General features: G+C 48.5%; 1 protein-coding gene across 1 annotated transcript in view; it reads right to left on the minus strand.

Annotated features, from left to right (window-relative positions):
* UBE2V1 (ubiquitin conjugating enzyme E2 V1) overlaps window positions 1-5,981 on the minus strand; it is a 31,352-nt gene extending 25,371 nt beyond the window's left edge. Inside the window, exon 1 of the mRNA XM_082856789.1 lies at window positions 5,931-5,981. Within this exon, the coding sequence (XP_082712915.1) occupies window positions 5,931-5,952 (22 nt within the window). The 5' untranslated portion in view covers window positions 5,953-5,981. The remainder of the gene's footprint in view (window positions 1-5,930) is intronic.
* Window positions 5,982-12,065: the final 6,084 nt, after the last annotated feature.

Here is a 12,065-nt window from a genome sequence, read left to right on the forward strand (position 1 = left end):
AGAAACCTTCAGATAAGGTTATGCACTTTAGAACAGAACAGAGATGTGATAATGAGTGAGAAGACTATATTGAAAGGGTTGGGCAGGGATGGACTTTCTGGAGAGCTGAGACCTGAAGAAGGAGAAGCAGGCAGTCACAGGCAGGCAGAGCATTCCTAAAAGGGGAAGAGCAAGGGCACAGGTGTGCACATCACGCGAGCTCAGGGGTAGGCAAGGCCAAGGCCATGGAAGCCCTTGTGGGCCATGGAAAAGAGATGGATTTTATTCTAAGTGCAGCAGGAAGGGCTTTCTGCAGAGAGTGGCAGTTTCTGTTTTCTTGTCTGTAAAAAACCATTCTGCCTCCTCGACAGAGAATGGATTAGAAAAGGCCAAGACTGGAAGCAGGAGGCTTTTGTAGTCTTTTAGGCAAGAGAAAGGTGGTACTGGTAGGACAAGAGCGACAATAATGCCGATGGAGAGAAGGAGGATTTGGCATCTATTTTGGGGTTACACCTACTGAACTTGTATGGGGTGAACGTGACAATGAAGAAGGAATCATACTTGGTGTCATTACTATCCACCCATGAAAGAACTAATCCGCCAAGGCAGGAATGTCAACAGACCTGCCAATGGCTGAAGGAACTTGAGATGCCTAGCTGGAAAACAGGCAACGGGGGGCTGGAAAAATGCTAATATGGACAAGGGCATATGTCCTGGAGCAGAGCTGTCCCAGTTCTGTACCCTGGTTTGCAAGTCACTGGCTCTGAGCTTCAGGCAAGTCATTTCTCCTCTCTGGGCCTCAGTTTCCTCACCTTCACAATAGATACCTGCTTCAAAGCATTGCTGTCAGAAACGAGATGATGTATTTAATACAGTGTCTACCCATAGTTAGCCTTAGAAGTGCAGCTTAAAAAGAAGTCTGAAGGGCTTGCATGTCAATGAAGACAAGGACTGACTTTGTACATGACATGAGGGGGCCCTAAGCCCAACGAGTGTTGAGTTATTGAGTGTAAAGTATAAGCAAGAGCAAGAAGTGGCCTTCACTCTCATTAGACAGCACATTACCCAGAATGGGTAAAATGTGGCCAGGGATGCTATAAAGAGTTCCTGCTACAGGTGGCAGACACTTCTCATTAAAGCCTGTTCTCTCATCAAGATTGAATACGCCAAGACTGAGGAAGAGCACATGCCTGAATCCATGCCTTTCCATTTCCTTCCTAAGGCACTGGAGCAGGTTGGGGAAGGAACTGGAGTCAAAAGCCCCTGGGCTCTAATCTGAGTGTCACCACTCCCCAGGCAGCCATCAATCTCCTTCAGGAATATTGGGGGGCCAATACTTCCCCTGGTGAGCTCACTAGGTTGTGGAGAGTTGGATGAGATGACATAGCAGGTTAAGTCGAAGTACTAGGAAACCTCTAAACCACTTTACGTAATATAAAAGTAACAGTGTTAACATCTCTACTTCACCAAATGTGCTGCTCTATACTTCCCTGGGGCCTTTCAGAATTAAAGAGAGGATTCCTGGGACTTCCCTGGTGGCGCAGTGGTTGAGAATCCGCCTGCCAATGCAGGGGACACGGGTTCGATCCCTAGTCCGGGAAGATCCCACATGCTGCGGAGTAACTAAGCCCGTGAGCCACAACTACTGAGCCTGCGCTCTAGAGCCCGTGAGCTGCAACTACTGAGCCCGCATGCTGCAACTACTGAGCCCACATGCTGCAACTACTGAAGCCCGTGCGCCTAGAGCCCGTGCTCCGCAACGAGAGAAGCCACTGCAATGAGAAGCCCGAGCACTGCAACTAGAGAAAGCCCGTGCGCAGCAACAAAGACCCAATGCAGCCCAAAATAAATAAATAAAGGTGTCTACTCTTTAAAAAAAAAAGAAAGAAAGAAAGAAAGAAAGGATTTCTGACTTTATATCCTCTATTCTACATTTATCAAACTACTGTAGAGCTACACTTCAGCTGAGAGAGAGGGAGGGAGGAAGAGAATATGGTGGGGGGAAGAGGGTGGTTTTAAAGTTATTGTGAAGGGAAAATCATGATCATCAAATTGACCCTGGCAATCCATAAGAGGAACAATAGATTGTAGTGGCCCAACAAAGCGTTTCCCCTCCATCACTAGAGCAGACTGCTGTTTCTTCAGCTGCGTACAACATGAAGAAGTTCTCATGAAAGCAGGGCCCATGTTGTACGAAAGGCACTTAGCTACAACTGGCACAAGAAGATGCTCACACAGTGAGACACACGGGAACGAGACCAGCTAAGAGACTACCGGTTCTCATCTGCCAGCTCCAGCTCTTTCTAGGCAACTCCCTTGAATGGAATGGAAGACTACTAACCTCCACTGCCCATCTGGTTAAATGTTCATAAGAGGAGTGAGTGTATGCGGCCACTCCAACGTATGCAAATTTAAAATGTAAAGGGCTTACTTTGCTGGCACTCCATTTCTGGTTTACTGTCAGGGCAGCCTGTGGGATGCTGGGTGAGAGGAAAGATCTGGCAGCCAAGGGCTACTCTTTGAGGCCCTGCAATCCTGGCCAAGGCAGGAGGAAGTCACCTGTCACAACACAAGCATCCTGAGGATTCCAGTGGGTTTTCCACAGTTCCACCCCTCTAAGATCTATGAGGAAATCACACACTGCAGAAGCAAAGGAGGTGGGAAGCTGCTGTCACCAAGTGTTGAAAGCAGTGACCACAAAAAACTAAGTTCAGCCCTTACAGGAACTCAAAGGCTTCACAGCTGTTTCCTGGCAACCAGGGGCATAGATTAATCAAGAGGTTTGTTCTAAACCTAAGGAAGGCCTCAGGGCCCCTGACCACACCTGAAAGACTTCTCAGGGTTAGAAAGCAGAGAGGCCTGTACACTCATTTTAGTTTAACCCAAATATGATCTTTCTGCTCCCTCCCTTAGCACTCTGCACTCCTCTTACTGCCTGGGAGCAATGGTCAGATCTTGTCATTCCTCTCTTTTTTTAAGACTCTCATTCATTCATTCAACAAACATTTACTGAACGTTTACTTCAGACCAGGTACTTGTTCAATGGCTTTCTTCCACACTGAATAAAATCCAAACTCATCTCTCTCTCCAACTCATCTCTTTAACAAGCCTCCCTTGCACACTGAGGCCTTTAGCTTGTTCTTTCAACATGCCAAGCTCAGTCCTGCCACAGGGCCTTTCCACTCAGCCTCCCCGTCCCCTGCCTGTGACACACACTGTTGGCTCCTTCCATCATTTGTCTCAGTTCAAATACCCCCCCTTGGAGAAGCCTTCCCTGACCACCTCTCCAGATACTACATCACACAATTTCCTTCATAGCGTTTACTGTTATCTGAAATCTTAATTATTTACTCCTTTAATGGGCTTCTGACTTGAATAGAAGCTCCTCAAGGACAGGGGCTATGTCCATCTTGTTCACTATTCACAATGGGACACAGCAAATTCTTAATAAATACCTGCTGAATAAACAGACAAAGGAGTTCTGGGAAGCCCTTTATTTATTTATTTATTTTTTTGCAGTACGCGGGCCTCTCACTGTTGTGGCCTCTCCCGTTGTGGAGCACAGGCTCCGGACGCGCAGGCCCAGTGGCCATGGCTCACGGGATCCTCCCAGACCGGGACACGAACCCGCGCCCCCTGCATCGGCAGGCGGACTCCCAACCACTGCACCACCAGGGAAGCCCCTGGGAAGCCCATTTTAAGGCACCTCAAAACCTCTTCCATGTTATCTAAACCATGCCAAGTGCTCTTGTATGCCACTAGACAGCAGCTGACGATGGTTTATCTGACCACCACAGCATTTATGAAGCACTCTTCAACTGGCAGGGTTTCAAGAAGTTAGAATTAAGGAGCTGTTAAACCGGATTACAGGTAGCCAATCTCAAGTGATTGCCAAGGGGCTGAGCTGCAAAGCCATCACAACGCTGGCTGCTGCAGGCACAGTGTACCCCCAGTTCAGAGCAACCTGGCAGGGGTGTTAGTCTCATGAGACGTTTCCCACAGCAGTCTGGCCTGACTCAGCCTCTCTCTTCTGAGAATGTCTGTAGCAGTCTCTTTGTAAATGAACTGACTCAGCACTGTTCCAACTGAAACCAAACCTAGGAAAAAGATGTGTGGTTTCCTCATCCTCCAGGAAGACCCCACTGCTTTAAGTGTAAAAGGCAGCTTGGGGTAGGTGACTTCAGTCAGATCCCCTACTTCCAATTCCTTCTATTCCCACTCTAACAATCAAACAAAGATGGCCCCTTGGGATACTAGAGGAGTAACATCCTGGAAAGACAGACTCCCCTCACCCTGCTCGCTTTGGGTCACCAACCCTCTCCTAACAGTGCTGCTGCGGCCTTAAACAGCTGGAGGATTTCAGTACCCAGGCAGGTGGGCCTGTTCGTTTCCTCCATCAGCCGTCACCCACTGTCACCTCATCTGGGAGGACTTCACTGGCCAATTTCACTGCCAGGCACCTCAGCGGACACCCTCCTCACCAAAAGGGGGACACTCTGTTACTCCCAAATTCTGCACTTCCAGAGTCCGACTCTCTTGCCTCATCAGCCCCTCTGCGGGACCTTCCCCACACAATCATCACCCTGCCTCTTCCAGAAGGCCACCTGAGTCCATCCCCTGATGCCCAGCTGTGAGTGTTAGGTCTGAAACAGACCCTTCAGGATTTGACCCTCTGGCGCATCTTCGGAACACTGAGCAGTGAATCCAGTGTCAAGATCAATGCTCCTTCCCCTCCCTACCAGGGCCTGGAAGAGCTCCCCCTGCCCACAGCGTAGCCCCCTCCTTCCCTCTTGTACCTCAGCTTTCTTCTCCAGTCACCCCAAACTTCCCATTTTATTTGTTCCTCTCCCCATAACCCATCCAGCCACTGGGGAACTTCTGAGCTGCACTCCCATATGTTACCAACACCCGAAAGCGTGGGAGAGAGACAGTCTCCATAAAACAGACACTCCTAGGGTACGCTTTCCTCACCCAACAAAGGAGATTTTTCTTCTCTAAAGAGAACATCTCTGAAACCTGACCTTTTCCCACTCTCACCCACTGCATGGGGCTCCCTTCCCCAGACAAGACACCTCCAGGGCTCCCAACTCATCTGTTCTTCACCCAATATCGCAAGCTTCCACTAACCGCCCTGCTCGGAGCTTGCCTCCTAAAACCTAACGTCCACCTCCAAAAGTAGGGGCCCGGTAACGATGGGGTCATTTCACTTTCAGCTGCTCCAACCAAATCCCTCTGGAATCTGAAAAATCCCTTTCCTCTTCTCACGTATCCTATGGAGATGCCCTTCATCCCCCCCAAAGTAGCCACCCCAAGACCCCCCCTTTCTAATCAACATAAAAATTTCCTCAGCTAACCCAATCCCCCAAACGAACGCTGGAGCCCTGCCCTTTACCAATGGGGGATCCTCTCAGTCACCCCTCAGGATGCTGTTTTCTTCCCTCATCCATCCTGAGGGGCTTCTCCGAAGTCCCCGCCAAAAGGACATCCCAAGGCTCCTCCCCCCACCCGGACACCCAGCACCCAAATAAAGGACTTCCATCCATTTTGGGGCGCCTCCTCGTTCTCAAGGGGACCCCTCGATCTCCCCTAAAGAGCCGCCAGCCCCGATCTCCTCGGCAGTGCCTCTGGGCTCGCCCCTCACCCGCTCTGGCCGCTCCGCTGCGCCGCGGGACCCGGCCCTTCCTCTCAGCAGGGCCCTCACGCCGCCCGGGGGAGCCTCTGGGCCTCGCCGCGCCGCCCACAGGCCCCACAGGCCCCTCAGGCCCCCGCCCGTGCTTCCGGCCACCGCCTGCTCCTCCTCCCCACTCAGGCCGCCTGGGTCGCCGCCACGGTGCCCAGGGGACAGAGGCATCGCAGAGGCCCTGGCCCCGCAGCAAGGGCCTTCGCGGGTCCCCGGCCCCCGGCCCGAGCCCATGCCCCCTCGGCCGGCCGGGTCCGGCGCCCCCGCTCACCCGAGCCCGTGGTGGCTGCCATCTTGCGTCGCTGTCGCTCAAAGGCCGGCCCCTTCTTCACCCCCCACCCGTTCTCCGGGCTCTTCTGCGCATGCGTGTGCGCACACGCAGACGCCTCCGCTGACGCCCGCTCCGCGGACTGCGCGACCAGTTGCCGGGAAGGTATTTTTTCCTGCCCTTTTAGAGAGAGGAAATGTTTGCGTGCGTGAGGGCCCAGCAACCTGCAAGGCCCTCCAGGCTCTGGTGCGAGGGAGGTATTGAGGTGCTTGGTGGGGAGGGCAAGGGGGATCAGACTTGGAAGGGTGTGACTGTGAAAGAAAAAGAAAAGAAAGCTTTTAAAAAGCGCCTATTGTCACAACCTATAATGGAATGTAATCTGCAAAAAACCCCCACCAAAACCCAAAAACCTGAATCACTATGCTGTACACCTGAAACTAACACAATATTGTAAGTCAACTATACTTCAATAAATATAAATAAATAAATAGATGCAAGTTTATAATATTTTTAAAAAGCACCTATTTTGGGCTTCCGTGGTGGCGCAGTGGTTGAGAATCCGCCTGCCGATGCAGGGGACACGGGTTCGTGCCCCGGTCCGCGAAGATCCCACATGCCGCGGAGCGGCTGGGCCCGTGAGCCATGGCCGCTGAGCCTGCGCGTCCGGAGCCTGTGCTCCGCAACGGGAGAGGCCACAATAGTGAGAGGCCCGCGTACTGCAAAAATAAATAAATAAAAAGAATAAAAAGCACCTATTTTGCCTGGGGCATTTTCCTATCTAGTTGGATCCTCACAACAACATCGCTACCAGGTCGGGCTTAAAGTGAAACATGAAGGCGAGAGGGGTTAAGCCATTTATCTAAACTCAGCTGTTAAATGACTGAGTCAGAATTTGAACCCAAGCCAGATGTCTTGCTTCCAAGATCGATGCTCCCAGGCCAGAAGGGGCTTGTAGAAGGGCAGCTAAATGATTTGGGGCATTAAGGTGGCAGGGAAAGCATTCACTCATTCATTCATTCGTTCACTCTTTCACTCAATCCATTCATTCCATCGAACAAATATTTACTAAGCATCTACTATGTGCCAGATGCTGTCATAGGTGCTGGGGATGGATATACATCCCTGAAGAAGCAAGCTCCTGCTCTCATGGGCTTAGATTTTAGTCGGAGATAGGAAGCAAATAAACAAATAGGGAAAAACATAACTATAATAGGATAGAGAGTAAACCAGAGAAGAAGTGGTCAGGGAGGGCCTCCTATGCAAGTCACATTTCAACAGCGACCTGAATGATGAGAAGGAGGTAGAGGGAATGGCACGTGCAAAGGCCCTGGAAACATATACTTGCAAATGTTAAATCCAAGAAGTGACTCCTCTATGACAAATGGTCTGAGAAGCTCTTATATGGATATGGAAACAGGCTGAGAGAGGTGAAAGGATTGCCTCAAGGCAACACAGCTGAACACTGGCTGAGAAATGACCAGGACTTTCAATACAGAGGAACAAGGAAGCTGGAAGCCTTCACCCAGTGCATCCAATTCATCACCTTGTTCTGACAGAATGCCTCCTAAGCATCTCTCTACTCCATCCACTTGTCTCCCACTTGGATGATCCCAGCAGCCTCCATTCTTGCCCCCACGTTCCATTCACCTAAACCTTTCAGTAGCTCCCCATTCCCATGGGATAAAATACAGACTCTACAAATTGAGTGACCAAAGAATTATCATCCAACAATGACAATCAGCAGATTGAAAGGGGGCCTAGTATGACCTTACTGGGACAACAACCAGGAATCTCCAGGGCAAACCAGGATGGTTAACCACCCTACCCACAATGCCCTGCACCTAGGCCAGGACTAGGATGGAGTCAGTGAGGGGTCTAGGGCGCCAAATTTAAGGAGGCTTTCACTCTCCGATCCAGGCTCTGCACTTGCACCACCCTTCAAATGCGAGCCTCCCTAAAATCTGCACCCTGGGTGCCTCACTTTCCCCCTTCCCTGGCACTGCCTGCACCTCTGAGACTTGCTGGAGAGGTCAGAGGTCAGAGGTCAGACTTGCTGGAGAGGTCAGAGGTCAGAGAGGTCTCCAGTTACACTGGCCCTTTTCAAGGCCTCTGGAACACATGTCCTCTCCCTCCTCACGGCCATTGCCTGTGCTGTTCCCAGTCATTGCCCGCTCAGGGAAACTTTCCTTGATTTCTTCCACCAGGTCAAATTCAGCCATAATTGACGCTCCAAGTGCCACGTGCATCTTCTTCCCAGCACTGGCCACATGGAATCATCTTGACATTATTCCGTGTATCACGTGATTCAAGTTTACCTTGAAGAGCACAGAAGATATTTGCCCTGGACTTTGGGTCACTGTAAAAAGTCATACAGCAAGTGGGAAGCATTTGGGCTCCTAAGGTGGACTCACCTCTGGCGTGAAATTTTCTGGGTTCGAGTCCTCCTTCACCACTCACTTTGCTGTGTGACTTGAGGCAAGGGACTTGAGCCTCTCCTGGCATCAATTTCCCCTTCTGAAAAGGGGGATGACGGTATCAACCTCATAGGGTTGCTGTGGGGATAAAATGCGTTGATAAACGCTTTGGCACCGAGAGAGAAGGGGACACTAGAAGAGCTGACATTTACCAAGCTGTCATATCCACCTTTTAATCCTCACAACTCTGTGCCACAACTCCTAGGAATATCCCCAATTTAGAGGTGAGAAAACAGACTCAGAGATAACAGGTGGAGAAGTGACGATTAAAACACAAGCCTCTTATCCATGATGCTCATAAATGTTTACTTGCGTAGATTCCGTGGTTCCCGTGGGGAATTTCTGTCAAGCAAATTGACGATAAAGCGAATTTCTACACAGAGCGCCTCGCAGGAAGACTAGATTAAGCACGGCAGCCCGAGGCATGCTGGTAATTATAGTCCAGCGGGGTCGCGGAGCCTGCTGGGAGTTGTAGTCCCCGTACTAAAGCGCTCTCGGAGAGGCTCCGCCCCCTCCCCGGCGGTCGCCGCCAGTCTCCAGAGCGGGATTCTTCTGGCCCCTGCGCCCCATTCCCTCTCTGCCCTTGAGCTGGTAGCTTCAGCTGTTGCGGATGTGAGTCCTGTTTTATCGGATTCGTGGGAAGATTAAAATGGCTAATAGAACTAAAGAATTTAGAAAATGGCTTGACACAGAGCGAGTGCTAATATAAGTATTAGCTGCTGCCATTATTACTACAATATTATTATTATTATTTCCTCAATGACCCTTGCAAAGTAGCTGTTGTTATCTCCACATTTGTCAGATGTGGAAACTGAGACTCGGTGGAGTAAGACGGCCTTCCTAGGGTCACACAAGAAAGGAGTAAATTCAGGTTTGTAATCCAGTTCTTTTAACTCTGGGGCACTTGATGTTTCCTGTGTGGTGAGGGAGCTGAAGCCTGGAAAGTTTGAAGCAAAACGTAGGCGGGTTTGCATTTTTACAAAGTGCAGCCTGGCTGCCTCAAGGAAATTGAATTGGGCGGAGCAAGACTGGAGGTGAGGGGTCCAGAGAGGAGGTGTGTTGGACACTGCTGACTGCCAGTCCGGTCATGACCTTCCGTGCTCACAGAAGCCTGATTTTGCTTAGGAGGCTGAACGTCCAGGTGTGAATCCAAGCCAATCACAGGCACTGCCATTTCCTTTTGCCAGTGGTTGGTCCAGGGGTGTGCCTGTGATCTAGTTCTTTCTGGCCAGTGGAGTTGGGGAGGAGGTGTTTGGAAAGTTTCCCTCTTATGAAAATAGCTGGGGAGAAAGCCTTTTTTGTCCCCTTTCCTCCTTCCTATATATGAGGTTATGATGGTTGGAGCTGTGGCAATCATATAGATACCATGAGGCACAAGCCTGAGGCTGAAAAGCCAACACAACAAAGATGACAGCACAGAAAGATGGCAAGAGCTAGATAGGACCTGGATGATGTAGTTGAGCAGTTGAACAAATCCCAGGGCTGCCTACCTATAAGCTTCTTAAGACGTGATAATAAATGTCATTACTGCTTAAACTGCTCTTAAAAGTAAGTTGTTATCTACAGCCAAGGAAGCTGGCACAGTGTTCCAGGAAAGAGATATATGGACTTGGACTGTTCCACAGCATTCACTGAAGAACACTGTTCTCAACAAGGTGGGAAAACATCCGGGGAGTTCTGGAATCTCTGAGATGTGAAAGGCATGAATAGCTTGAAAAAGTATATTGAAAATGTAAAAAATGCAATATACTTTACAAGACCTACAATATCATTTTTTAGAGCAATACTTCTCAAACTCTAATGTGCAGGTAAATCACTAGCAGTTTTGTTTAAATGCAGATTCTGATTCTGTAGGGGTGAGGGGTGCTTGAGATCCTGCATTTCCCACAGCCTCCTAGGGGATGCCGATGCCGAGGCACAGACCACACTTTGAGTAGCGAGGTTGTGGATAACATTATAAAGTTTTATGTTTATATTTCCAATTCATAGTTAAGAAAAAACCCCAAATTCATGCTATAGTTTTTATAATACAAACTACAGAAAGTAAAGCTGAGGAACTGTTGACGGGAAGGGTCATGGGCACCCAGAAGACAGAGAATCCCTGGGGAGGGGTCTGTGGTGGATGGGATGTGCGACACATTTGTTCGTGGCATTTCATGGCACATACATAGAGTTATGCCCCCCTGGGGTGTGTCTGAAGTATAGCATTAAGATATTTAATGTTCGATGTAGTTGCTAAAATACACAACCAAAAAGGGATAGGACTGGGTAGGTAGGGCGTAATGGTACAATTAATTTATTCCTATATTGATGGACATCTGGGTCATTTCCATTGGCTTCTTCGTATACAATTTATTTCTATAATGTCTGAACTTTGTATCATCTGTTTTGTGGTCAATGAAAAAGGAGTAAAAACCAGGGGTCTGGGATGGGGGGAAAACCAAAAGGATGTTTCCTTAATTTATAAAGAGCCCTTGCAACTCATTAAGAAAAAGAGATCCCAAAGGAAAGATGATAATCATAGCAAACGTGTATGGAGCATTTAGTATGTTCCAGGAACATAGTGTTTTGCATATATTAATTCATTTAATCTTCACAATGACCCTATGAGTTAGGTTCCCATCTCACGGATGAGGAAACTGAGACACAGAAAGATTAAGTAACTTGCCCAAAGTCACATGCTTGTAAGTGGCAGAGCTGGGATTTGAACCCTAAACTCTTAACCATTACTGTCCTGCCTCCCCCCCAAAATCAGAAAAGAACATGTGCAGAGAAAGGAAATGTGATAAGATACCCAATCTCACTCAACATATTGTATTTCAGTGATTCTAAGATGCAAATTTTTATATTCAAACATCTCTGGAATCAGGATGGATGGTACAATCAATGATATCTTAGATTCAATGAAATACAGTAAGAGAAATGCAAATTAAAACCACCTATCAGATTGGCAAAGAACAAAACACTCGATAACACTCTTTGTTGGCAAGGGTGTGAGGCAACTGGCACTCTCAAAAGTTCTGAGAGTTTAAATGGGCATGGCCTTGGTGGAAGGCAATTTTGGCATGAGCTATCAAAATGCAGCACACAGACATCCCTGACCTAGCAATTCGATCCCCAGAAATTGACCCCTCAGGTCTACTGGCCCTTATGAGCAAAGACTTAAGTTCTCTGATGCACACAACAGCAGTTTGTATTACCCCAAAATGAAAATTATCTCAAAATTCAACGAGCGATGAGTTAAAAAAGAAACGTCCATCCTGAAGTTGGAATGTTATATAGCTGTATAAAGGAATAAGAAGCATTGATATATACTATCCCCAAAACATATTAAATGAAAAAAGGCAAGGTGCAGAACTGTGTATATAATATTCTACCTATTGTGTGAAAAGAGCGGGGACAGACAGGACTCTGTGCCTATGTAAGCGACTTGCAAGGGTCTTATCAAAATGATGGGCTCTGGGGAAGAGAAATGAGGGCTTGGGGGAACATGAATGGGGAGCACTCTAGACCTGGAGTTGGTAAATTTTTTTCTGTAAAGGGCCAGATAGTAAATATTTTAGGTTTTGTGGGTCATTTGGTCTCTTGACTCTGCTGCTGTATTGAAAAAGCAGCCATAGACAATATGCAAATGAATGGCTGTGTGTCAGTAAAACTTTACGAT

The sequence above is a fragment of the Leucopleurus acutus genome (genome assembly GCF_964270905.1).
Source record: "Leucopleurus acutus genome assembly, chromosome: 16".
NCBI lineage: Eukaryota > Metazoa > Chordata > Mammalia > Artiodactyla > Delphinidae > Leucopleurus > Leucopleurus acutus.